Source organism: Stegastes partitus, unplaced genomic scaffold (genome assembly GCF_000690725.1).
Source record: "Stegastes partitus isolate 25-593 unplaced genomic scaffold, Stegastes_partitus-1.0.2 Scaffold302, whole genome shotgun sequence".
NCBI lineage: Eukaryota > Metazoa > Chordata > Actinopteri > Pomacentridae > Stegastes > Stegastes partitus.
Genome location: NW_007578033.1, coordinates 140,772 through 167,069, shown reverse-complemented (window position 1 = coordinate 167,069; position 26,298 = coordinate 140,772). Strand labels below are relative to the sequence as shown.

General features: G+C 41.2%; 1 protein-coding gene across 1 annotated transcript in view; it reads right to left on the bottom strand.

The window, feature by feature from the left end:
* Window positions 1–8,246, bottom strand: part of LOC103358294 (IQ motif and SEC7 domain-containing protein 2-like) — a 216,696-nt gene extending 208,450 nt beyond the window's left edge. Inside the window, exon 1 of the mRNA XM_008283200.1 lies at window positions 7,549–8,246. Within this exon, the coding sequence (XP_008281422.1) occupies window positions 7,549–8,246 (698 nt within the window). The remainder of the gene's footprint in view (window positions 1–7,548) is intronic.
* Window positions 8,247–26,298: the final 18,052 nt, after the last annotated feature.

The following is a 26,298-nucleotide window of genomic DNA, read 5'->3' as shown; positions in this document are numbered from 1 at the left end:
GCTTGTTGAGGTGAGCCAGTAAGAGTCTCTCCAGGACTTTCATGATGTGAGATGTGAAGGCAACTGGTCTGTAGTCATTGGGTTTAGCTGATTGTGGTTTTTTAGGCACTGGAACAAGACAGGATGTTTTCCACAGCACTGGAACTCTGTTCTGTCTCAGGCTGGTGTTAAAAAGGTGCTGGAGAACCGAACATAGTTGTTCTGAGCAGGTCTTGAGAACTCTGGGACTGTAAAAACTGTAAAGACTGGACAAAACAGCTGGAAAACAGTTTTTTTGTACAGGTGCAGTGTCCAGGTGGCTTGGTCGAATGACTGGTTGACATGGTCTCATCTCAAATTATAATTGGAAAAGCAAAGAAAATCTTAGTTTTTAAATTATACCTGCTCTTTAGCCAATCAACTGGTCGCAGGGAAGAAAAAAATCTGCATGTTCTCTCTAGACCAACTAAATGGGCCACAGTGCATTGTGTGCACTCCCCTTGGTAGCCTTATTAGCCTAAATGAAATCCAAATAAACAAAAGAAGCTAGTATTTGCGGTATATTAAGGGTACATTCCAGAACAGTCCCTGTAGAACCTCTTTCAGGGCTGTTTTCCGGTGGGGAAAATGTACCTACTCCATGGTAACACTGTTGAATGGTTCTGGATGAAGATAGTTTAAACTAGAAGAAGACAAGCTGATTGGTTACTCAACGGGGCAGTAGCATTCTTCTCCTCTTCTCACCACTGTCGACAACATAAAAGCTGACACAACAACTTTCCATCATTCTATTTGTATTTCCAGTACCTACTCTTTGTTTTTTTTAGTGCATTCTGAGTTAAGGTTGCAATTGATGCTGTCGAATCCTACAGAAAGGATGACAGGGTCGATTAGGAGATATTTATTTTTCAACCCCAAATCACATGGCTTGTGACCCAAGACTGAGGAGACTCATGATGTGAATGGTTGTGAAACTGCCTGTGGAGGGATGAGTGGGGATGTTACTGGTATAATGTCTGAATCTGGATTTTCTTAAACACACGAGTTCTGGTTCAGGTTTTTCACATCTTTTAGACCTTGTGGAGCCACAGTGCACCGTTCCCTCTCAACACTACTTTTCAGATCGTGCCCTGCCAGAGCTCTACAACAAGGTTCGTTACCACCTACGTAACATTAAGTAACAGCTCCAATGCAGAAATGCATTTTTCTATATTGTGTATGCATTTCAGAGCTATTCAGTTGTCAACCATACAAACTGAATTGATTTTAATAACTTTACTGTATTTGAACCTACCTTGGAATTATTTTCAGCCAGGATGTGCCCTTTAACTCACATATAAAGCAAATCTGTAGGACGGCATTCTTTCACCTACATAATATTGTCAAAATCAGGAACATCCTGACTGAGAGTGATGCTGAAAAACCACTCCATGTATGCTGGACTATTGCAATTCCCTACTATCAGGATGTCTAAATAATTCTCTTAAAAACCTCCAGCTCATACAGTTTCATCTTATCTTCAAGACTGTGTTGTACCACATCAACCCTAATGTGGTTCAACACAAGGCAGAGCTTTCATTTATCAGGCTCCGCTTTTATGGAATCAGCTCCCAGTTTGGGTTCTCTCAACTTCTCTCTACTTTTAAGATTAGGCTTAAAACTTTCCTCTTTGATAAAGCTTACAGTTAGGGCTGCTCTGGATCACCTGATCAACTGGTATCGGATTAGGATTTGTTACTGGAAAAATCTCAAATGGCTCAGACCGGATCAGGGGCAAAAAAAAGCTTGGTCCATAAACAATGGCGAGAAAGCTACCTGCAGATGGATACCAGGACTGCATCATATGTACCTGAAAAATGGTGCTGTAGACCACCTCCCAAGTTTAGATATGCGTGTTCCAGTCTAACACAGATGGTTGCCTCCTCACTCAAAACATTCATCTTCTCCATCTAGAATATTGCTGTCCTTAAAGGTGTGACCCTTATTGTTAGATGTAAGAAAGATCTTTAAGAACCAAAATAAAAGGTCCATTTGCCATCTACTGATGCATTTAGGATTACCATGAGCTGGATGACTGAGAATCTACACAGACATATGTCTAAAAGAGAAAGTCTATGAGGCACACGTAATGAACATGCGTCACCAGTGTTATTACTCTTGCCGCCAGAACAAGGAAACAAAAGCTCCAAATGACAGGTTTAAGTAGCATCAACTTAATGAAATGCAGGACCTTGCAGGCTCCTTGAAAGTGTTCTGCATTGTTCTCCCCATTGACCTGAGATGCACTATTTGTTTGTTGACAAGTCTGCAGCTCTTCCTACCACATTTGCATAGTGAGATCTGATCACAATGCAGGCAGAATGGAGATGTTTAGAAGCCTTATTAATAGCAGGCATTATATGCAGCAAGCCCCCATAATCACATGTTGTTATCTAGATAATGTATCCAGATACATTTCTGGGGTTAATAACAGGAGGAGATGGGGTCAGAGAGAAACATTTTAAAAGAAAGAAGGAATCTGCAGAGCAGAATGATGCATCCTCTTTTAATTTCTCTCTTTATCTCTCTTCTCTTCATCCATCTGAATCCTACAGATCTGACTCCTGTGACTCCTCCACACCCACACTGCAGAAATAACATCACTCTCTCTGTTCATTACCATAACTGTCCTCCATCAGTCTTTTCCTAGTGGATCAATGCGATGTAACAGCAGCACTGATGTCTGATGATGGTTATGGTCTTCTCACAGTCACATGTGTTAACCCTATTTAGGACTTTCATTTTGCCATACGCAGAAGGTCTTTCGAGGTTCATTATAGACTTTTATACTATAATAAATACATTTTCTGATAAGCTGCCGTATTTTTGGTTCCAAATGCATGACAAATGTCCCTCTTTTTATTAATAAATAAATAAATAAAATAAAAAAATCTGGGCGCCGCTATAGCTCACCTGGTTGAGCTGGCGTCCCATGTACAGGGCTACAGTCCCAATGTGGAGGTCATGAGTTCCAATCCCGCTCATGGCCCTTTCACACACGTCCTCCCGCCATTCTTGTCCCCTATTTTCCTGTCTCTCTCTCACTGCACAATCGAATAAAGGTACAAAGGTCCAAAAATAAAAAAAAACAAAACAAAACAAAAAACAATACCTGTCACCTAATCCAAATGCCCTGGGGTCCAAAAGACCCCAAAAGTCCTGAATAGGGTTAAAATCATGGGCTCTGGCAACTAATATTACTTAAGTATAGGAAAAAACATCATCACACTGGCAGAAATTCGGCACAGATTTGTATTTACTGTATCTGCCTGTAATTACTATGTATATTGCAGAGAAGCGGTAAGGAGTCGGCCGATGTTTGTTTCAGGGACGGTACTGATTATTAATAATGAAGGAGATATAAAATAATTATTTGGAAATTATATACATTTCCAGTAAAAATTAAAATCTTGGTGTCAAATTTTAGAATAATACAAACTCCAACACAAAACTTTGTTGATGCCTTTTTAAATTCATATTTGGTATATCTGTCAGCCCATTCTAGGTGTAAACCAAATAGTTTTTAAACTTTGCAGTGGTCCTTGATTTCATCAAAGTCACTTTATTCTACAAAACTCATTTAAAGAAATTGTCAACACATATCATCCTGTAAAAAAAAATAAACATTTTGAGCTTCTGGGAGCAAATGACAAGCAATGACTGAACTGTTTTCACCACCGTTGGTCACAGCTGAGTCAGAGAGTTTTCAGATGAACTGCAGGCAGTGTCACACAGAGAAGACAAGTGTGGAAACAAATTGAGAGAGCTTACAAAGTAAAACATACTGGATTAATGAACTGAATACAGCATGGCTAAAGTTGTTGGAAGTTGCGTGCCATTTGGTGAAATATCTTTGAATGGCTGATGTGCACAGTAGTAGTAAAATACAGAAGTAGTAAAATGACTATAGCATGGGGAGCCACTTTGTTTTTTCCAGTATTGGGTACTTCGAAAAATGTTGTTTATGTTGATTACAGGATTTTTCAGTTTTTGTGAAATAACCAACCAAAGAACTTCAACTTTTCAGAAACTGCTCTGGGTTTAGAGGCTTAATAGAGGCAAAAATGTTGCTAACATATAGCTTCAGGGCAAAATGTCCCCCTGTTGTATGCTGCTGAACATCGAGCTACACGCTGCTGAGTTCACTGTATCCTCTTCTTTAATCTTTTATAAAAATGTTCAAGGATCACACCAAAGTTCTACATTTTTTATTCTGTTTACTTCATGTACTTCAGGCTGCTCTCTGTGTAGTTGATACTTGGTGTGCTTCGATGAGTTTGATTGTTCTTGCTTACAGACTAAGCAGCTAATATTACTTGAATGTTTTACTGTGACTGCGGTCTATGGGAATTTGGGAGACAGGCTAAAAAATGTTAGACGTCTCAAGATATGTAAACTCTACAATGCTCGGACTTGGTGGACTCCTTCCCCAAATGCCATTGCTCCACTTACTAAAAAATGGTAGCAATAGTGCCACCAAGTGGTGAGAAAATAGTTAAACATTAAATTTTGTTTTGGTCCACATCTTGGCAACTACGAGCTGTAGAAGAAAAATTCTTGTCAATTCAGTTGTTGAAGACATTAATAAAGGCCACACCCACTTCTATCATGAAGAGAAAAAAAAAAAAATCAGTCATTTTAAATTTCATTGTAGACATACTTTTGACTCCCGTCAAAATTATTTCATCCAATTCTCATCAAATTTGGTACATAGCATGTTTGGACTGAACATGCCCGTACCAGCATTTGAGATGTTATGCGTCGTTCCATGTGTCACTAACAGACATTTATCGGTGTGGTCAAACTGCAATAATTCTTGATTGCAAATCTGGCTCAGTTGTACAGACTGACACCACGAATAAGACTGACGAGGTTATTACAGTTTTGGCCACTAGGGGGCGTGATTGTAAACCAACTGAAGTGCTCGATACAAATCACTACAACTGACATGTATGAATAGCTACGAACATGGCTCTGCTTTTAAAATGTCAAGTGTGACTGGGTAATATTAGCTTGTGGCTGTTAGAATTTATTAAGTTTTAAATGACGACTACACAAAATCACAAATATGTCAAAAACAGTAAAGGCTTCAGAAGGAAAGCTCGGCAGGCAGCAAAACCATTGTGAAAAACTTTACGATAGTGCCACTGTGTGGCCAATTACAATGCTGTAAAACTTTAACAGACTTCTTCTCCTACGTGTTTTAAGGTACAAACATGCTGCCAATTATCAGTTTCTCAACAGGTTGTTTTCACCAGCTGCAAATGCACTGCAAGATCTGAGAGCCAAGCAAACTGCAGCAGGAGAAATACATCCTGGCAAATTCTTTAGATCCACGTGTTTTTGTTTGCAAGTTTGCATTTGCACTCGTAGCTTAACAGGAACTTTTCACTGCAATATAGCTGCTGTAAATCAACATTCCCACTAAACCAGAGAAAATATCTGTGAGACAGCAGTTTGACAATCAACTCTCATGCTACTAAAGTTGCTGCATCCAGTTCTCAGTTCTGTCAGTTTGAGCTCCTTTGTCATGTCCTGCAGTATTTATTTCTTCCTTGTGTGGCTCATGTTTTTTCCTACTTTGGCCTGAGGTGCTGCAAAATAAATCTGTGTGAGGGTGTTTTGCATTTTGCTGCATCATGCCCTATACAAAATCACTCAGAGACCAGTGTAGGCAGCTCTGCAACATGCTGTCATGCCACCATGCCATAATCTGCCCCAGTGCAGTGTGGGATTTATTGGCTCACGCTCAGTCAGTTGAAGAGGCAGCAAGCAGCCGATTGTGCTGTGAGATTTCAAAACGAATCAGCTTTATCTTCACTGCTGTCAGACGTCATCATTGTTCTGAGTCCGTTACATCATTTGCAAGCTTGAGGTCACCTTTTTCTCACAATATCAGCTGTACCTGAATGTCCCATGACTCAGGGCTTAGGGGATTTTTGTGATGGCTCAAGATGCCTCAGATGAACCCAGATCTAAGAGTCTGAGTCACACTCTATGTACCTCTGAGCACAATCTACTTTACTTTTTGGCTGCACATATGAGAGCTTCTAAGACAAAGCAATAGTACTATTAAATCTGTCTCCATGAGTCATCACTGCATTTCCCCTGCCTTCATTTCTGCAGGTCTATCGGGAGCCTTTCTTTTTCTGCACTTTGTGTTTGCAGTGGAAATAAGGAAATGCTCTATGTTCCAAACAGCGCTGTGAGCTTAGCAAAGCTCCGAGCGAGGTTACAACCATTTCAACTGTTAGCGAGAGTGCTGTCCTTCAAACAGGTTTTCCACAGTTGCATAGCAACAGTGATCGCCATGATCAGCACTTCCCACAGACAGCGGTTAAGTGTTACCAGCTACAAAGGAGCTGCCCAGTAGAGGCATGGGACAACTGCAACCATGCATCCTGTTGCCTATAGCACCACTGAGCCCCGTATACAGAGACGAGTACCACAGACGGCAGCGAGGATCCATTGTTCTTAACACTTCCTGATAGGATGCTCCTAAGATAGTGTTGCCAGGCAACAAAGCCATTTCCAGCCAGCAAACACAGTACAGTTCTCACTAAAAGTGTATTTAGAGCAACAAAATTACATCAAAATCAGAGCACAAAACAAAAGGGGAAGCTACTGAGCTACCTGGTAAGTGGTTGCCATGGTGATTAGTACAGCAAACAACTCATAAAAAGCACAGAGTGTTTTCTTTATACGCTCATAGAGAACAACCACTTGTACCGCTTAGCAAAAAATATCTGTTACATAACACTGTTGAGTCGTCGCTCCACCAATTATCAGTGTTCGAGATGCTGTAGTTCATCTGTCTCTGGAGTCTCACGCATTCCTGCTCTCCTGCAATTTATAAATTCCCACTACAACCTTCCACTCTGTAGCCCTATTAGCTGATAAAAGGATGAATATTTATCAGCCCTGTACACCCACCAAAGCACAGGGGCATCAGCTGCATGCTCTTGTTCGGAGGAGAAAACATTTGTTTGAGTCCTTTACAATAATTCACGTTCAACAAAACAACTCAAACATGTGTCGCTCGCATTTCGTGCAAGCAACAAGATGTTTCTGGGTCAAATTTAGCAAGACAGCACACATTTGTAGGCTTGCACAAAACCCTGTGTGAAAGAAGCTGCAAAGTTAGTAGCGATCAAAGTCAAAGAGTAACATGAGATTTGGCAAACTAGACGATGGGGTGACAAGCTGCAAGCCAAGTTTGGTGAAAGGACGCCTTATTCTAACACTACAGTGTTAAACAGCAGTTTGATAATTGTCAGAATCAGGCTAGCAATTGTGACAAACCTTGACCTCTAAAGAGACATTTAATGGTCGAACTGAGAAATACCTTTTAATGCCTCCTTAAAATGAATGAACCGTCAATGTCTTCCGTTTTCTAATAATAAAAAAAAAAGCTCTAGCTTTACCCTACTAGTTTTACCATTTTACCAGCAAAGTTTATCCCTAAATAAGGTCTGGTTTGCCTTCCTCTCATGCTACCATAGACTTTGGTTGTAGTAAAAATACACTTACGATTTGTGGTGGTGGAGGGTGTGGGCATGGTGGTTGTTGGCAGCGTTGGCTCTGTGCAGGCGCTCGAGCCTCTCCTTCTCTTTCTCCACAAAGTTTGTGTTGGTGCCGGTGCTGGTGGAGGGCACTCGGGTCAGCCGGCTGTGGGTCCGCGGCTGATCCCTAGGTGGGATTGGAGGAGGGGGAGGTGGAGCTGGAGCTGAGGAGGAGGAGACTGGAGCTGGAATTTGGGTTGGGATAGAGATGGAAGTTGGGGCTGAGGACGGAGCAAGAACTGAAATAGCGGTTGTAGTGATGCTGTTGTAGGAGTGGTGGGTTGAAGAGTGGTGGTGCTGGTGGTGGTGGTGGCTGTGGTGGAGGGGGATTGAGGAGGGCGGTTGGGGAGGAGCTTGGCTGTTGTGGTGATGGTGATTCTTGGTAGAAATGGATGTGGTCTGAGCCGGGGGAGGCGGCGGAGGAGGAGGAGGAAGAGGAGGCTCGGGAGGAGGAGCAGGCGGAGGAGGAGGCTGTCGGTCCAAACGCAAGTCCTTGTTCTCTTGGCTGAGCCGGTCAAGTTGAACCTCCAGCTCCTCAATTCTGCGCCGCTGGGTTTCCAGAAGCTTCTGCTGGCTCTCGATGATGTTGTTGAGTTCAAGAAGGTACTCCACGGCCCGGTTGGGGCTTTCTGGACTGCCCTGGCCTGGGCCTTGACTAGCATCCATGGCTGGCTGATTTGAGAGTGAACACACAGGCAAATGGCCAGTGGACCTCAGGCTAAATGATCAGTGAAGGTTCACCAATGCAAAACTTTAAACTGAAGGGCCTAAATGCTGTTGGCTGTCACAGTTGGGTAGATTCAGGTAGCACACTACCAGCTAGCAATGAGCCTAAATGCTAACTTCTGCACTAAAGTGGAGCCAGCAGGCCAACAGCTAAAACGACCTTAACTGACCTGACACTGAGGAGAAGCTTCAACACAATAGCAAAGAACTAATTACTAGTAGAGCTAGCAGAGCTTCTTTACTACATCTACAATCTAAAACCTACTGCCTAAAAACTACACCCCACAGCCGTAAGTCCTACACCTTAAAAACAAAAGTACCCTTCACCCTCCCCCCCACCAGAGGAAAGTGGGGGGGAGAGGAGTTTTTCTTCTTCGAGTTCTGATTCAAAGATCAAGATGGACCTCGTCCTTGCGTGCTCCAATCAGAGAGTTTTATTAAGTCGTTGACCATTCCCTGGTTCGCTCAGGTGATCCTGTTGGGCTTCGGACCCATAACAGTTTAAAACAGAATAAATATCTCAGGGGCAGAAGTTCTCTTTGTCTCCCTCAATGGTCAGAACAGTGTGTTTGTCTTCCTATCTGTCAGTGAATCTGTTGTATCCACTCTCTGCACTCCATTCAGCAGATCAGAACATTGGTTTCCAAGAAGCAGGTGTGGAGAGCATACCTGAAAGAGGATTTATTTGTCCCTCCGAGTCAAACATATTGAACATTCTCATTGCTGACTGTCCAGCACCCGTGATTGTTTTTTTCACCCAGCATCCAATGCAAGTGTTGGCCGCAAGTGGTGCAACAAGAAGACTAATCACTGGCTTCCCTGTAGAGCGTCATGATATATTCCTGCAGTCAGAACCCTTGTGATAATCTTCCAAAACAAACAGTGTGGAAAAGAAGTAAAATTGCCTCAGTTTAGAGCCTCTCGATCATCAAGATGTCCAAGCTTGTAGAAATCAAAAACTCAAAGCTCCACAAGATGAAAACCTCCATCAAAAATCATCTTCTGACAAACATGGAAGAGGAAAGCATCGCCTCTTCCTGATCCATGGGATCATGAGCAGGACTCAGCCCATCATCCTGCAGTCGGTCTGTCACAGGAGAGGATGTGCAAAGGTTAAATGTCATGTTAGATCTTCTTCCTGGGTACGGTGAGGCATTTGGGATTCACCGTTATTATCATCCCGTCAGATAGCACTTCCAGATCCTGTCACATGAAAAAGAAAAAAAAAGTCAAAGTCATATTTCTTTGTAAAACACATCTAAAAACAACACAAGTTGAACCAAAGTGATTTACAATTAAAACAGCAAGCGATAAAAACACAATAAAAAAAATAATAAAAAAAATATGGGAATAAGAGTTGCAACACACTAAAAGGTGAAGTCTAAGTGTAGACCTCGATTTGAATGAAATGCCAATGAGAAGAGGTGGGTCTTGAGCAGCAGCATTTGAAAGTCTGAGCAGTTCTTACATGAAAACTGTTCCACAGATAAGGAGCAGCCATTGACAAGGCTCCATCAACATCCAAGAACATTTGGCTCCCTCAAACCATTGAAAATCGGAAAAACAATAAAATCGTGAAATCAATCCTGAAGTGGACATACTAACATTTATTGAGGAAGGTCAAGTGATGTAACATGACGCATTCTTATTGCTGTTAGAAGACTAGCAGCTTGATTAATTTTTTTATTTTTTTTTTAAACCAGCTAAACATGATAAAGATGTTTGCTTGTAACTATGTTTTTTGGAAACAACTGCTTTATGCTGGCATATAAAAAAATTACAAAAGTCTAACCACGTGGTAATAAAGGCGGAACTATGTTTTTCTAAGTATTTAGGAAAACGATAGGCCTTCACCTAGGCAAAAAGTCTCAACAAAAAATGTTGGTTTTAAACTATGAGCTCATCTGTGTAACTTCTATCTATCTGTGTATTTTAGAAAATATTAGCTTAAGGACCTGTTTAAGGATCCCTCCCAGGTTTTTCACAAAAGATCTATTTAAGCCAAAATGCCAAGCACGCCATTAGGGTCATCCAAGTCGTCCAGTCGACCAAATATAACGATTTAGGTCTTATTTTCATTAAGAATAGCAAAACTTCCTCAATCAATAGTTGAGAAGATCATTAAAGACATTTAAAAGAGCTGTTTCCATACCGTTAGACAGTTTAAAACCAGACTGAAACTTTTTATAAAAAGAAGGGAAGGGTAGATGGGACGCAGAGTCAACGGGACACATCACCAATTACACTGTCACTGTGTCGTTTCTGCAGCAAACACCTGTTTCTTTCCCTTCTTTCATGTGTCTTTCTCTGTTGTCACTTTCATCTTTACCTCCTGTTTTTTTTTGCTCCATCTTTGCCGTCGTGCTTTCCGTGCTCTCTTACTGATCTTCCTTTTGCTCATCTTCCATCTGTTGTTGTATTTCTCTCTGTCTGTCTCTCTCTCTTTTTGTGTCTGTCTCTCTGTGGTTGTAATGAGTGTGAGGTCTCTCGGCCCATAAATATCAATGACATGCTATGTCTCCGCCATCACAGACAAGAAAAATCATCACCACCATCAGCCTCTCCACCCACACGCTATCACTTTGCCCCGTCTTTCTTCATCCACCTTTTTCCCTCACTGTCAGATCTTCTCTACCACCTCCACCCCATTCCATCAATGCAATTTGTAAACATCTAAAGACATTTCAAAAAGACCCCTGAGTGGTTCGTCCATCTATCCATCCATTATCTATACATCGCTTAATCCTCACTAGGGTTGTGGGGGGGCTGGAGCCTATCCCAGCCGACTCAGGGCAAAGGCAGGGGACACCCTGGACAGGTCACCAGTCTATCGCAGGGCTACACTTACAGACAGACAACCAAGCACACTCACATTCGGGGAGAACATGCAAACTTCATGCAGAAAATCTTGGGCGTCTTAACTGGACGCGAACCGGGGATCTTCTTGCTGTGAGGCTAACCACCATGCAGCCCCCTTAATGCTTCAAAGTTTCAATAATTACTTATCTCATAAAGAGACTGCGAACAGTGAAGTAAATGAATCCTTGACAGATTGTGTGCCACTGCAGCCTAATTCCAGACCTCTGAATCACCAAACACAACCTAGATTTAGTTTGATGTTGTGCTCACTGATGGCCATGTAAGCGAGTTAGAGATCAAGTCAAACTTAGCACGTGGAATTACAAGGTCGACACGAAGAGAGAGTTTTTAGCAATTCCTAGTTTAGGATGTAATAATCTTGGGCCGTAGTGTCCAGTTTGACTGGCTGATTGGTTGGTTGCTCTCATCCAACCAAATTCTCATTGGTGGGACAATTGCTAGCGTTACTTCATAAGAGGAAAAGCAATACATCAATAGTCTTCAAGAATCAATCTATTAGTTTTGGTGGCAGGAGAAGTAGACAAACTGTGAACACTCCCTCATTTTCATAACTTTGAACTGTCCTAATCTGAAGTAGACTGCTAAGTCTAACTTCTTTACTGATATTACCGATAACTTACACCATGGTGTGTCCCCTGCCATTTGCCAAAAGGACAGCAGTTAACCCTCTGAACCCCATCAAGTTTCTGCAAGTTTTTTTTTGCTGCTGCTGTCACGTTGCATTTCAAAACAGACGGTTATATATATATATATGTGTGTGTGTGTGTGTGTGTGCGTGTTCTTGTGTGTGTGTGCTGTTTTCCTTTCACCTAAAAGGATTTCTGAGTCATGAAGTCCTTCACACTGTAAAACATTTACACATTTATCACCAGCTGCCATTTAGAGTCAGTAATGTGCAAAGTTGCTACTTTAGAAGAAGTTTCAGCCATAGATACCATACACACCCATACACACACACACACACAAACAGTCACACACTGACACACTCATGCCTTCTGGTCTCTATTGCAAAGCAGCCAAACAGTTTCAGCTTTTATATCTCCTCCCATTAAGCACATTCAATTATTCATGACTCACTAACTGACCACCATTCCTCTCTGCCTCTCTCTCTCTCCCGCTGTCCCTCTCAGGGTCTCTCGCCCTCTCTCTCTCTCTCTCTCTCTCTCTCTCTCTCTCTTTCTCTGCAGATCGTTGCTGCATGCTGGAGTTGTCTGTTCAAACATAGTGTATATGAAGCCAAGCAGAAAAGAGGCTGTGAGCAGTGTTTAGTCTGGTTTTCGTGGGCTGAGTAGCTTTTGATTTGTTCTTTGCGTGTACACTTCACTGCCATCAGTCATCATACTTGAGAATTGCACCTCTCATAACATTTGAGGGACAGTCAGGGGGGAGGTTGGTGGGACCAATGTGAGGTGTGAGCTTCAATCTGCATCAAAATTTGTACTCCTTCTGAGTCGCTCAGATCTGAACACACAGACACTGTACAAGTGCTTTAGGATTCGGCGTGAGTTATGCTTCCTGAGGACATTGTCATCTCATACAACTCTGAAATCCTTCACAAACAAACGTCCATAAATCTGTTTTGAAAGATAGATGAACTCCAGAATTGAACGGTCAAGTTTTTCTTCAAAGTAATACAGTCGTAGTTCTCAGGATATCCCTGAATTCATTGCAAACAGGAGCTGCTATTAGCCTATTTGGCACCCTCTTAATGATGCCAACTGACTCCAAGGCAAAGCACATCTGGCTGTTTAGCTGATAGATGTAGCTTGTCTCTAAGTGTGACTGTTGGCCGTTTGCTACTGGGCAGGTAGCGTACAGAGGGTTTATCAGAGCGTCTCTGATTATCAGCTGCCTGTGGGTTTATATTGGAAGGCTGATGGGAGATTGAGAGAACACATTGCTCATGTACTTTGTTGATTAACAGCTCCTTAGCAAAAGACATTTTTCATCTACTGTTAAACATGCTGTGGTCAAACCTAACCTTGATCCTTCTGTTCACAACAACTTTAGAAAAAGTGGTTTCTACCCAACTTTTACCTTCAATGTGTAATATTAACATCTTTGAGAAGTTTCAGTCAGGATTTGTCTTACGCAGCACAGAAAATGGCTCTCATCACAGTAACCAATTACCCTTTTACAGCTGACAGGGGTGACAATACAATTTGAATTGTTTATGGCCTTAGTGCAGATTTTGAGAGACTAGACATTGCCATTTTAATTGACTATCTCAAAACCTGAGTTAGCATCAAGAACCCTGTACTGTGTTGGTTTTCTCCCTACCTTCAAGAAAGAACCTGTTCAGGTTCACATTTCTATTCTACAGCTCTCGCTACCTGTGGTGTACCACAAGGTTTCGGGTTTTGGTCACCTGTTGCTTTCTACTTCTATACTTCGACTCAGCCAAATTATCCAATGACACCAACGTATCTTTTCTTGCTATGCAGATGACACACAGGCATACCTTCTCACGGGACCTGATGATCCAAAAAACCTACTTGCTGCTTTAGATTGTCTCAGTGATGTCAACAGCTGAAACAAATATTTTTATGGCATTTTTCTCTGTGTGCAGCAGAAAAAGTTATAAATCAGCAGTTAAATACAGTGCTGCATTTAGGAGCTAAAGAGTCACATATTTCACTCAGTAGAGCTGGTAGTTTAGACCAAAAGCAGAGCTAAAAGAGATTGAATATTCAACTTGCATTCGTAAGATGAACAAAAATTAATAATAATTTTGTTTAGTTTACAAAGATGCCCCCATATAAATTAAAGAGGATACTATTGCTGTGTTCAACATTTGTTGCTGCTACCCCCAAGTGGGAAAAAAAAAATCTGTTACTGCAGGTTTAAGGATATTGTAACTGGCACGTTTAAGATAAAGTTGCAGTTTCATTTTATATTTATGCTCTTCCACTCAGCAAAAATGGACATAGACAGGATCCCAAGTTAATAATAATGTTGCTCTGCAACGGTTTGCAAACAAGTGTAGATGTCGACTAACAGCTTAGTGTCGTGAACAGACCTCAACCATTTTGCATGTAATTCAAACACCATTAAATGACACGAGAACAGCTTGAAATACCAAGACATGACATGTGAAATGTCGTGCCATTAGTACACAATCATGTTGTCTCGTTACACCTAAAAAAAATTGGCAGTGTTGTGCTCACAACTTCTTTCTTTTGCCTTCAAAAGGGCAAATCAAACTACCACTGCAGATTTAAAAAACATGATAACTGATATTTTTTTTTAGAATTTAACAATAAGTTGTGGCAATAGACTGATTAATCTTTCAGGTGATTAAATGCCATTTTGAGATAACAGAATGTTTGTCATGAACTTCGTTGGCCACTTGGAGGCACTTGGGCTCTTTAAAAATTAAACCACTGTATCGAAAATTGTTGATGAATTTTCAAGCTCAAAATTAAAACCATCTTTATGAACCTTTAACCCTCAAAAAACAAAAACCCACACATGGGTTTGAAACGAATATTGTCAGAAATTGTAAAAACAGACACAACTGTCGGATTTGCAAATTTCCAGTGGTCCTTGAACAAATTGTGAATTGTATAATTCAGTTTTCTCACAAAAATTAGCCAAATCTAGGCTTAAAATTGTTATTTTTATCAAAATCACTTCCTTCTACATGTCACATTTAACAATTTGTCAAAAATAAATTGTTTGCACAAGGTCCAGTAAAAAGAAAAAAGAAAAAAAAATTCTGTACACTTTGCTACAACTGAGACTTAACAGTCACATGACAAGAAATCTGTGAGTTTTCTGGACAGAGCAAGTATGGATACAAGTTGGACAAAATAGGTGAAATAAAATACATATGAAAAATTAAATAGATGCAGCTTGGCTCAGAAACAGTACACAAAACATGTCAGCAAGTTTTAGGATTTGATGTGCAGAGCAGTTTGACAAATGTCCAATTTTGGAGGTGAAATTATCCATAGAATGTAGAAACACTATTTTTTTCTTTTTTGAAGTATTGGTAACACCTGTGAACATAATGAAATGTTGCACGTGTTTATTTAAAGATTTTTTTTAAACTTTGTGAAAAAATAAATAAATAAAAAAATAAAAATCAACTTCTGCTTTTAGTTTTTTTTTTTTTTTTTTAATTTATGGCATTATGACTGTGTCATACTGCAAAAACAAACAAACAAAAAAAATATGTCTGAGTTCTCTCTGCTTCTAGCCATGGCTGTGCTGTTTCCATAGATGTGCAGGACTTTCTTTTGCAGTGAAAAATGAGCCCAGTGCGCCCCTGTAACTAATCTAGTTGAGCGGGCGACCCATGAACAGGGGCTATAGTTTCCTGATGCAGTTGTCGTGGGTTCGACTCCCGCTCACGACCCTTTGCTGCAGGTCTCTCCCCATTCTTCTACCCCCTTTCCTGTCTATCTCTATTGCTCTGAATAAAGGCAAAAGCCCAAAAAATGTATTTAAAAATAACAAAACAAAGAAAAAGAGCCCAGTGGGAACAAAAATGTGACACAAGCAGAGAAACTGCTTGGGGTTCAGGGGGTTAATATGTGCTCATTCCATGAGAAAAATGCCTTCACAGAAAGTAGCCATTTACTGGAAGACTTAATTACGTTTTACAAGTAAAATTTTAAGCTAAAATAAATCTTTACTCTCTATGCACACAAGTGTTTTTTCTCCCCTCATCATCTTTTATATAATTTCGATGTAATTTAACAGTAGCAGGACTATTCTAATTGGCCAGTTTTACAGTCATGTTATCCCCCCCCCCCCCACACACACACACACACACACACACACACACACAGCAGCTCAGACAGTCTCCTTCCACTCGCACGCACTCACACACATCACATGCATGCATCGCACGCTAAATAGTTAACACAGGCTGCACATACAGTACACACTCATCATTGTGGCCTACATAGCCAACAGTTACACGACACACATATGAGCGTGCACACTCACTCATGCTGCAGCATCCAGAATGAAAAAAAAACAAGAAATAAAAAGCAGGCAGCGGAGTCTCACTCAGATTTCAGCCGCTTCTGCAGAGGTGATGAAGGGATGAAGGTGGAGGAGGAAGAGGAGGGGGAGGAGGAGGGAGGATTATTGATCCAAGCTCATCCCTCTCTCCCCTCCTCCGCAGCTGCTGCTGATGCTGTCACCATCATCTCCCTCAAAAAAAAAAAAAAAACAACTGCTCTCTTCTTCTTGTTGATCAGATTATGATCAATTCAATCCCGCTTTCTTTTCTCTCGTCAAGTATTCTTCTGCTCGCCCCTCTGTTGCTGCAGGCCTCTCCTCCTCCTCTTCTTCCTCTTTTTCTTCTTGCTGCCGAGTCAATCTCTTTCTAATTATCATTCCTCTGCGTCTGACAGCTCGGCGATCCGCTGCTGCAGCACTGATGATCCCCTCTTCTCCGTGTGCATGAGAATGGACGGGGCTTTGGTTATTATCACTGCTGAAATATTAGTTGTTGTTTTTTCTTCCCTCCTCCGCTATGTTGCCGTAGAAAAAGGAGGAGGAGGAAGGAGGGAGAACGGGAGGGAGGAGGTGTTGAGTCCAGACAGGAGAGATGGATGGATGGATGGATGGATGGATGGATGGATGGATGGATGGATGGATGAAGGAGGGAGAAACAGTGGAGAGAAGAGGGGAAAAGGAGGGAGGAAAGTGTGTTGCAGAGAGGGGAAAAGTCCACCTTCACACATCAAGAAATGCACAAAACACATCATCGGCGAGCGCATGTTTACTGCACAACCAGCAGCACTACATTTATGTCACACAGGCTGAATGTAGGACTGTAGTTTCTGGATATTTTAAGGACAGTGTAGAGATAATGTGGTCGATAAACTCAATCCAAAAAGGTTGAAAATCATGAGATTTTTCACATGGATGGAGTATTGCCTTCGTCAGCCCCTGGGCAAAAACTTTTCATGTTGTGGTAAATTATTGATTTAGTTCATCACTGATGAATCTGGCGATTATTTTCTCGACTTATCAGCTAATTGTTGCTCTATAAAATGGTGAAAGAAAATCAGAAAATGGCTGCCACAATTTCGTTCAAACTGCGACGACTGTGATTTTGACCACTAAAGGGCAGTATAACACATTATGAACACAACACTGACTCATCATCACCTTGTGTTGCACTTGTTAGTCAGCAGCTATGGTTATTCACATTTTCACTAGTCACAATGCAAAACTATAAATCCGTTGCAATCATGTTTCTGTCCAACTGGTCAAATATTTTCTTCTTTTAGCTCAGTTTTTGGTCTCCACCACCACCTCCACTGTTGCCCATTCTACACCAAGAAGAACCAGGTGCTAGTTTGTTGTTGTTGTTAGTTCCGGTGCTTAGTTGGACAAATAGTCAAATAGAATCACCAATTAACCTCAACATGTTTTTGGACTGTGTGGGAGGAAGCCGGAGAACCCGGAGAGAACCCACGTTGCACGGGAAGAACATGCAAACTCGACACAGAAAGATCCCGGGTGCCATCACCAGGACGTGAACCAGCAACCTTCTTGCTGCAAGGCAACGGTGCTAATCACCGCACCACCTTGCAACCCTGTAATAATACTAATAAATGATAAGCATAAGCTACAGAAAAAAGAAAGTACAACCAAAAAAGTGCAACAAATATTACAGGAATATTATGTAAAATTCCGGGCAGACGACAGATAATCCGACCTAGTACCTTCACGAGTCGGCCATAAGGGATCAAATTACTTAGAACTGTATTTCACCAACTGCTGATCACTTATTTAATCACAGTTTTATTCAGGAATTTGCACCACGTGTGCAACCGGACAGAACACAAGCTAAACCAAATCTGCTTTGGTGGATTTAGCTCAAATTCCCAACAGATGTGCATTTAATTAGATGATCATAAACCAGTCGATTTTCTGCAGGAGTTGCAGCCCTGATAGCAACACCGTAAAATATCCAAGAGTCTTCACATACATGAATCACAGGAGATTTACGACATTAAATTCATGTGCCAGCTGCATTTAGGACTATAAATCTTACGGCCATGTGATATGGTGGCTGTAAATCATCTCTAAATGCAAGAAAACCACAGGCAAAGAGACGTCACAGGAACAGAAATCGATAGCAAAATTCAGGAAATGTGATGGTGTTTTTTATAATGCTGGTGATACTGGACAATAACAACGATAATCCAAATGTGGGACGGCACGACAACCAAAACTCAGGATGCAAACAGTGTCACAGAGCACCTTTGTGTTCGTTTTGGTCAGTTCTGTTCACTTCGTGTGTCTTTGTAGTTACTTTGTGTCTTTTTCTGATCCTTTACAGTCTCTCTGAGTTTGCTTGAAATTTATATTGTAGTCATTTAGCATCGTTTTGCAGTCATTTTGTGTCTCTTCGTGGTTGTTTAGTGTATTTTTCTGTGGTCACTTTGTGTCTCTTTGTAGATGTTTTGTGTCTGTGGTAATTTAAAGGGTTCTTTGTGGTTATTTTGTCTCTTTGTGTGGATTTGTGGTCTTTGCAATCCTTAGATCTCTCTCTGCAGTTGTTTTGTAGGCATTTGGAGTTCTGTGGATTTTTGTAGTTGTTTCTTGTGTGTTTGTAGTTGTTTTGTATAGTTACTTTTTGGTCGTTTGGTCTAATTTTGTATGTGTTTGCAGTTGTTTTTTGTCTCTTTGGTCATTATATGTTTACTGTAGTTGTGTATATTTCTGCAGTTTTTGTTTTTTTTTTACATTTGTGTTAGACTATTTCGTTTTTTTGTGTAATCATTTTGTATTTCTTTGTAGAAGTTCTATGTCTCTGTGGTTGTTTGGACTTGTTTTGTTCATATGGTCTCATTTTGTGGGTCACTTTATATTTGCTGTGGTTTTGTCTGTCTAGTTGTGTGTCTCTTTGGGGTTGTTTGGCATCTTTGTGTGGTCATTTTGTCACTATCTAGCTGTTTTGTGAGTCACTGTGATTGTCTTGTGCGGTCCTTAGGTGCTCATTTTGCCTTTTTTTTTTAAATTTTTGTATTACTTATTAGAATTTAGAACCCTTTTGACATGTTTGGTCACTTTTTGATAATTTTTTTTTCTTGGTGTTTTAGTAGCCATTTTGTCTTTTCTGTAGTCTTCTGTAGTTTGTCCGTCTTTGTGATTGTGGTGTATCTCTGGTGATTTTTTTGTATCTCTTTATGGTGGTTTTGGTATCTTTCATTGTGTGTGTCTTTGTGTTTTTGAGCATCTTTTAGTGTCTGTCTGTGGACTTCTTGTCTTTTCGTACTCATTTTGATCATTTGACATCTTTTAGTAATTGTTTTGCTGTCTCTGGTGTCTAACATTTTGTGTCTCTTTTTAGTCATTTGAGGTCTCTTTGAGGTTGTTTTGATTTATTTTTAAGGATTTTTTATTTCTTTTGGACCATTTTTCCCTTTTTAATTTACTCGTTTTGCTTCTTTGTAGCTGTTTTGTGTCTTTATGGCTATTTTGTGTCTTTTTGTGGCCTGCAAAAACTGTTTGAGGTTGTTTGGTCCTTTTTTTGGCTGTCGGTTTGCATCATTTTGTGTTCATTTAGTATGACTTTTTAGCTGCTGTGTGTCTCCTCAGACCAGGAGGCCTGTGCCCTGTAGGTGCACCCACACATCCTTCCATGCACATAAGTAGCCTCATGTTTAATTAAATATACAGAGGCAGCTGTTATGAAAAAATATATAACACAATAAAGTGACACTTTGGGATACAAGGATTTTAAATGTCTCAATTAGTGGCCTAATTAGATCATCTGTGATCATAGGATGTTATGTTGACTGTAAGATACATCACAGAGGCTGTGCACTGTCTGGAGTTGACTCTGGCTTATTGAATTAACAGCAGATCACACGCACAGTCAACATAAAGACATCCTGAATACTAAAGGATCCATTCAGATTGAGCAGAGGCTGTTGCAGGCCTGCACCTATCAAACTGCAATATAGTAATAATACAGAGGATCGATACTTCGCCGCTGATCGATAACAGCTGATGATCACACTTGAAGCTTCTGTGAGGCGATGAGAATATTTTTCGCTTTCGTTCCGTCCGCGTTCTTTCCGCACTATGTGACAGGAAAACCAATTAACCGTCTGCGCTAATTAACTATGCCAGCACGAGCTCCTCTGACGCGAGATCAGCCCCGGGGAAAAAAAAAAAAAAAAAACAGAAGCCGTTAAACATACCGTCGCGCATCAGCTCCACGGAAGCTTCGATCATAACTCACCCCTGGCTGCAGCTCGTCCTCCGTCCTCTGCCGTGGCGCCTCAATAATCCCCATCACACTCTCGCTGTCACCCAGAGCCGCTGCTTGGAGCCGTGGCCGCTCCCAAGATCCTCAAGCCACAGCGAGAGCCACCACTCCGTCCGGGGAAGCGGCTCCTTTTCTACTGCGTCACCTCTGGGACAGAGAATGTGTGAAACCTTCAGTGAAATATGTCACATTATCAAGATTAGTGTGAGTTTAATTTTCAACGTCCAAGCTATTAAAAGTGATCAATCAGGAAAACAGTTTTAATGTAGCTGCCTCTGACCAGGACCCAACTCTGGAGTAACCGGTGTCATCTGTGTGTCTGCCAACGGTCTCTAGCTCCAGCACTGAGGTCCAATGAGCTGATATTTTACAGGTGAGCTAGGAATGGCCTCACCTCAGAGCAATTAGATTTTCAGGTCAATCAGTACAAAAATAGCTCCACTCGAGGTCAAAGGTCACTGGCTGGCAGCGGCAACTATAAAGTATGTCAGAAAAGTTTCAGGACTGTTGTCACAAAGGATATATTTCAAAGCCAAACTACAAAACTACAAGTTTTCCCCTTTGAAGTCATCCCCCTGGACTCGAACACACTTTCCCAGCCTTCTCTGCCACACCGCAATGCACTGCTGGAAGGATTCTTCCCAGATCCTCCACAGCTCCATCATCACAGCCATCTTGATGTTGTCCACGTCTTCAAAATGGGTTCCCTTGATGACCCCCTTGAGCTTGGGGAAGAGGAAACAATCCCATGGAGCCAGGTGGGGTGAGTAGGGAGGTTGCTCCGGCACGATGATGTTCTTCTCAGCCAGGAACTGTTGGATGCTGAGGACATTGTCCCCTGACTCTCCAAAATTCGTCCCATATAATATAATGTGATATTAATTTTGTTTGTTGTTTTTTTTCGTCATTTTTTTTATGTCTTTATATGAAATACTCAGTGAGCTTTTGAATTGCCCCTAGGTGAACTTGAATTGTGAGCAAGCGCGCTGTCATGGTGAAGCAGCAACGACTTGTCCTGCCACAACTCTCCCCTCTTCTCGTACACTGAATGAAGCAAATGCCACAGGATCTTTTTGTAGATGTGGCTGATCAACGGAAGGGGAAAATTTGTAGTTTGTAGTTTGGGTTTGAAATATATCTTTTGTGACACCAGTCCTGGGACTCTCAGATATTTTACCAGTTTTTTCTACCCTTTTTTCCACTTTAAAGGACCTACTCTCTGCCTGCTGCATCCAGGTGAGAACATTTCAGCTGCTTCACAGTTCACCAGGTCTATTTTAGAAATGCTTCAGCGAACTCTAAAAAGAAAGCAAAGCACACCAAATGTTCGGCTGTTGGCTGCGAGAGTGAACACAAGAGTCTCCAGCGTCAGAGGAACTAAAAAACCCAGTAGATTACCTGTGTTATTGGTGGTAATGTCCCCACAACAATAGTGAAAACCATTAGCATGTTTTGTGGCTAATGTGGATAGTGTCACTATTGGCCTTGATCCTATGTCCACAGGTTAGAGTAATGCTGACAGACATTCAGAGAAGGTGGAAACTTTAAGAAGGTGAAACCATTAAACAAGGACTGGTTGTAGGTTACTGTGTTTTCATGCTGGCTGTTGTACTTTCGTGCAACAGAAACTCATACATCTGTTTGCTTTTGTCCTGCTCTCTGTGCTTACATATACTGTATTTCCAAACAGCCAAATTCCCCGTGAAGTTGCTGCCAATGATATATTTTTCTGTTTCTGTTGTCAGATAACAATTTTATACAATGAGTATACTATAGTGACTCAAACACAGCCCAATAAAAGTGCATGTTAATCATCAGCCACTTAAGAGCCATTTTCAAGCTGCTGCTCTGCACTGCTAAGCTATTTTATAAATGCAACACCGACTGACAAACTCCTCATACCCATGATTTAAAAGTAATTACTTTCATGTTAAAGATCTTTCTGTGAAAAAGCTAGTAGAAAAGAGAAAGTCCTGAAACTTTTATTAATTTGCTGAAAAGTGCACAAAATGGGACATTTAACTGCATCTTGTAGTTGAATAAAGTCCTACTAGTTTGCTCCAAGAAAAAAAAATGCAGACCTACAGTTAGGATGTTGGTTTATTTCTTTCTCTGTATCGAATTCCAAAACTGTCTTGACAACTGTGAAAGAGAAAGAAGAGCATTTGCATTTATAGGGGTTTTCCAGATTTCTAAATACTGCTTGCTTAAGTGATACAACAAGAACACAAAAAAAAGCTTTCCTGGAGAATTTATTATTATTATTTTTTTTAAGGGAATTTAGTCTTTAAGGAATGAATGCTCTTTGCAGATGATGCTCGACATGTTTACAGACAGAATGGGACTTCTAGCAAATGTAACAGATGTAGGAGCACTGGGAGTCGTGTATCCTTGCACATGGAAATGATAGTAATGGTGGCCAAATTTGAATCGGGCTCTTTTCTTTTTTTAAAGTCTTTTTTTTGGGGGGGCCTTTTTGCCTTTATTGGATAGGACAGTCGACAGAGAGACAGGAAAGTTGGGGAGGAGAATGGGGGAAGGGGTTGCAGCAAAGGGCCATGAGTGGTATTTGAACCCATGGCTGCTGCATTGGAGACTACAGCCCCTGTATATGGGTCACCAGCTCAACCAGGTGAGCTAAAGCAGCAGCAGGGTTCATTTTTTTTATTTTTGTAGGCACAGTTGCTGTCTCAGTGTTCCAAGTGAAATATATATCCTAAATATGAGCAAAACTGGGATATTCGTCACAACTAGGATACTCCATTCCATGTAAATATGTTCAAAAATGGTAACTTGTGACTATGTTGTTAAATAAAAATCTCAGGTTTGAAAAGCAGGGTGACTGCTTGCTTCAGCTGCTTAACATTCTCTCTATGTATTTATTTAGCCAACTTATAACTTTGGTGATCGTAACGTTTTTGTGAGATTGTCCAAAACTCTGGTTTCTGACAAATAGCTGCAGAGCTGAAATTTATTAGCAGAGCTGTGGAGAGACAGAAATCTGAAAAGCAGAGTAAGACCTCTTGTTTTTTTTTTACCAATCTCTGATGACTCTGTTCTGTTGTGCACCTGCTATAGCCTCCTCCTCCTCCTCCTCCTCCTCCTCCTTCTCCTTCACCTCCTTTTTTCTTCCTTAATTCTTTGCTTCTCCTCTTTCTGTCACACTTTTCCTTCCCCTGTTTCTTTCTTTTTCTCCATGTATCTTCACCTGCTGTTCCTGCATTCACTTTTTTTTATCCTTCCTTTCTTCATCCTTTCCTTCTTCCTTTCTCTTTCCTCTCCTCTGCATTTTCTTCCACCTTCTTTTTCATCACCATCTGCTTCTCTACCTCTTGCTTCCCCTCCCCCATCTCCTCTTTTTTTCCTGTATCCTACTCTTCTTTCTTATTTTTCTCTCAGTCGCCTCTTTCACCTCCTCGCATTGTTTTGTGTTTTGTTTTGTTTTTTTCTGCATCCTCCCATTTTTAGAACTTCAGTTTACCTACAACAGATGCAGACAGAGTGCGGATGGAAGGGGGCAGAGGAGAAGAAGAAAGGAGGGAAGAAGAACAAGCAGGAGGAAAAAGGAGAGTTTGGATGCTCTACTTTTTCTCTGCCTGCAGAAACTGGACGCACAGAGATGATGTCACACTAGGAAATCAGAATCCCACTAACCGCCATTTTGGAGCCAATAGGAAGTGAAGAGGTGTAAAAACAGTCTTGTGCACATGAGATTATCAGTGAACGACCTGTTCAGATGTAACATCTGGCTCAGGTGGTCTGAGTCCCAACAGCTGAATTTATGTAAATGTAGAGAATATCTAAATGCAAAAGTCTCAGTGACATCAAAACAGCACTGCATCTGAATAAGGAGTGTAGAAATACTGTGATTACAAGTCCAACCAGTACTTTCACCCTCGTATAATTTAGTAGAATTTTTAGTCATGCTTTTAGACAATGTGCCTTTCTATATGCTGGTGGGTTTTGGGGTTCAAAGGGTTAAAGTTTTGGTAAAACAACACATTATAATTTTTATATTGTGATTTTATTTTTTAGCTACAATACAGTAACTTAATCAGAAGTAATGCCATGTCGATGAACACCATTAAAATAGCCCAGTATCTACATTCTGTTTAAAAAATATCATAGTAAGGCACGTGTTTGTATATTATCTTTTAAAGACACATGGAAAGATGGAAAAGTTTATTCCAAAGAACTGGCCGCAATAAAACTGCTCTTCAAAAATAATGAAAAAATAAATAAATAAAAAAAGTGTAAATAATAAATGAATGATCCAAAATAATACTGATTTGCTGAAAGAGCGTTGTCACAGCTGCTCACCTCGTCGTAATTTTGCGTTCCCATTCGCTATCTTTGGATTTTTCTTTTCATAAGCTTCTTCCTCCTCCTCCTCCTCCTCTCTCTCTCTGTTCTGCCGTGACTCCCTCCTCCTACTCTCGCTGTAGAAGCTGATTGGAAAGAGAATATCAATAAAATATAAAACACACAGCCCAGAACATGATGCTGTTTCACTGACGTTGAAATGTTTCTAACTTGAAACACTGACAGAGAGAAAGTCAGGCAGTTCTACAGAGCAGCAGCTTCACAGCTAATCTGCGACGTGTCCTCTGGGTCAGCAGACAGCTGGACTCATGGAGGCAAGATGTAAACGAGCAACAAGTGTCTTATTTGTGGTTTGGTTTGCTGTTTCAACATGAAACGGGAGCTTATGTGGCTAACATGGTGCCATTTCTCTGCCTTTTCAATATCTTTGTCGTCGCTTCTCAAACATCACCATCAACAAGGTAGAATTCACCATAAAAGCTGGTTCTTATGTGCTAATAGAAGTAGTATGAGGTCCAAGTGAAGAGTTCATTTGCAAAAACAGATAACTCCATCTTCACAAACCTTCAGAAAACCCATTTTTCCATTGTCTGTTTGAGACAAATTCAATTTAAGTTATCTCTGTTTTTTTCATGTCATTTCTACTGAGTCAAATCCCCTCCACTTCACTTTGATTGATATTATCTCAAGCAAAAAACAAACAAAAAAGAGTTTTCTGAAAATCTACAAAAATTGAGTAATTTGTTTTTGCAAATGAACTCTTCAAGTTTTGCGGTTTTCAGTTTCTGTGCTAATCTAAGCTCCAGCAAGTCGCTATAATTTTATGAAGCATCTTACATTTCCCAAGAAGTAGTTCCCTCATGCAGCATGCACTAAAACAAAAACTCCTTTATTCAATCAGACGTTTTCATCAGTGACAACTACGATAAGTCATCATAGAGAACTGTGGTGATTGTGTTGTGTTTAGTGTATTTTTTCTATATGGCTGGCGGTTGTTTTGTGTTGCGGCTGGAGTTGTGCTCTGAGTTTTTCAGGCTGGGCGGGGCTGCTCGGAGGAGGACGCTCTGCGCGTGCACAGCTGCAGCTCATCTCATCATTACGCGCTGGGTCAAGCCACCGTTCCACCTGTGCTCCAGTGTCAGATGATTGTCAACTCCACGAGTGGTACATTCGGCCGTTTAGCAAGTACATGTGCGTCCTGCTGGGCTGCAAGGTGGCGCAGTTGGTAGCACTGTTGCCTCGCAGCAAGAAGGTTGCCGGTTCGCGTCCCGGTGGGGGCACTGGAATCTTTCTGCGTGGAGTTTGCATGTTCTCCCTGTGCAGCGTGGGTTCTCTCCGGGTTCTCCGGCTTCCTCCCACACAGTCCAAAAACATGTTGAGGTTAACTGGTGATTCTAAATTGTCCGTAGGTGTGAATGTGAGTGTGCTTGGTTGTCTGTCTCTAAGTGTAGCCCTGCGATGGACTGGTGACCTGTCCAGGGTGTCCTCTGCCTTCGCCCTAAGTCAGCTGGGATAGACTCCAGCCCCCCACGACCCTAG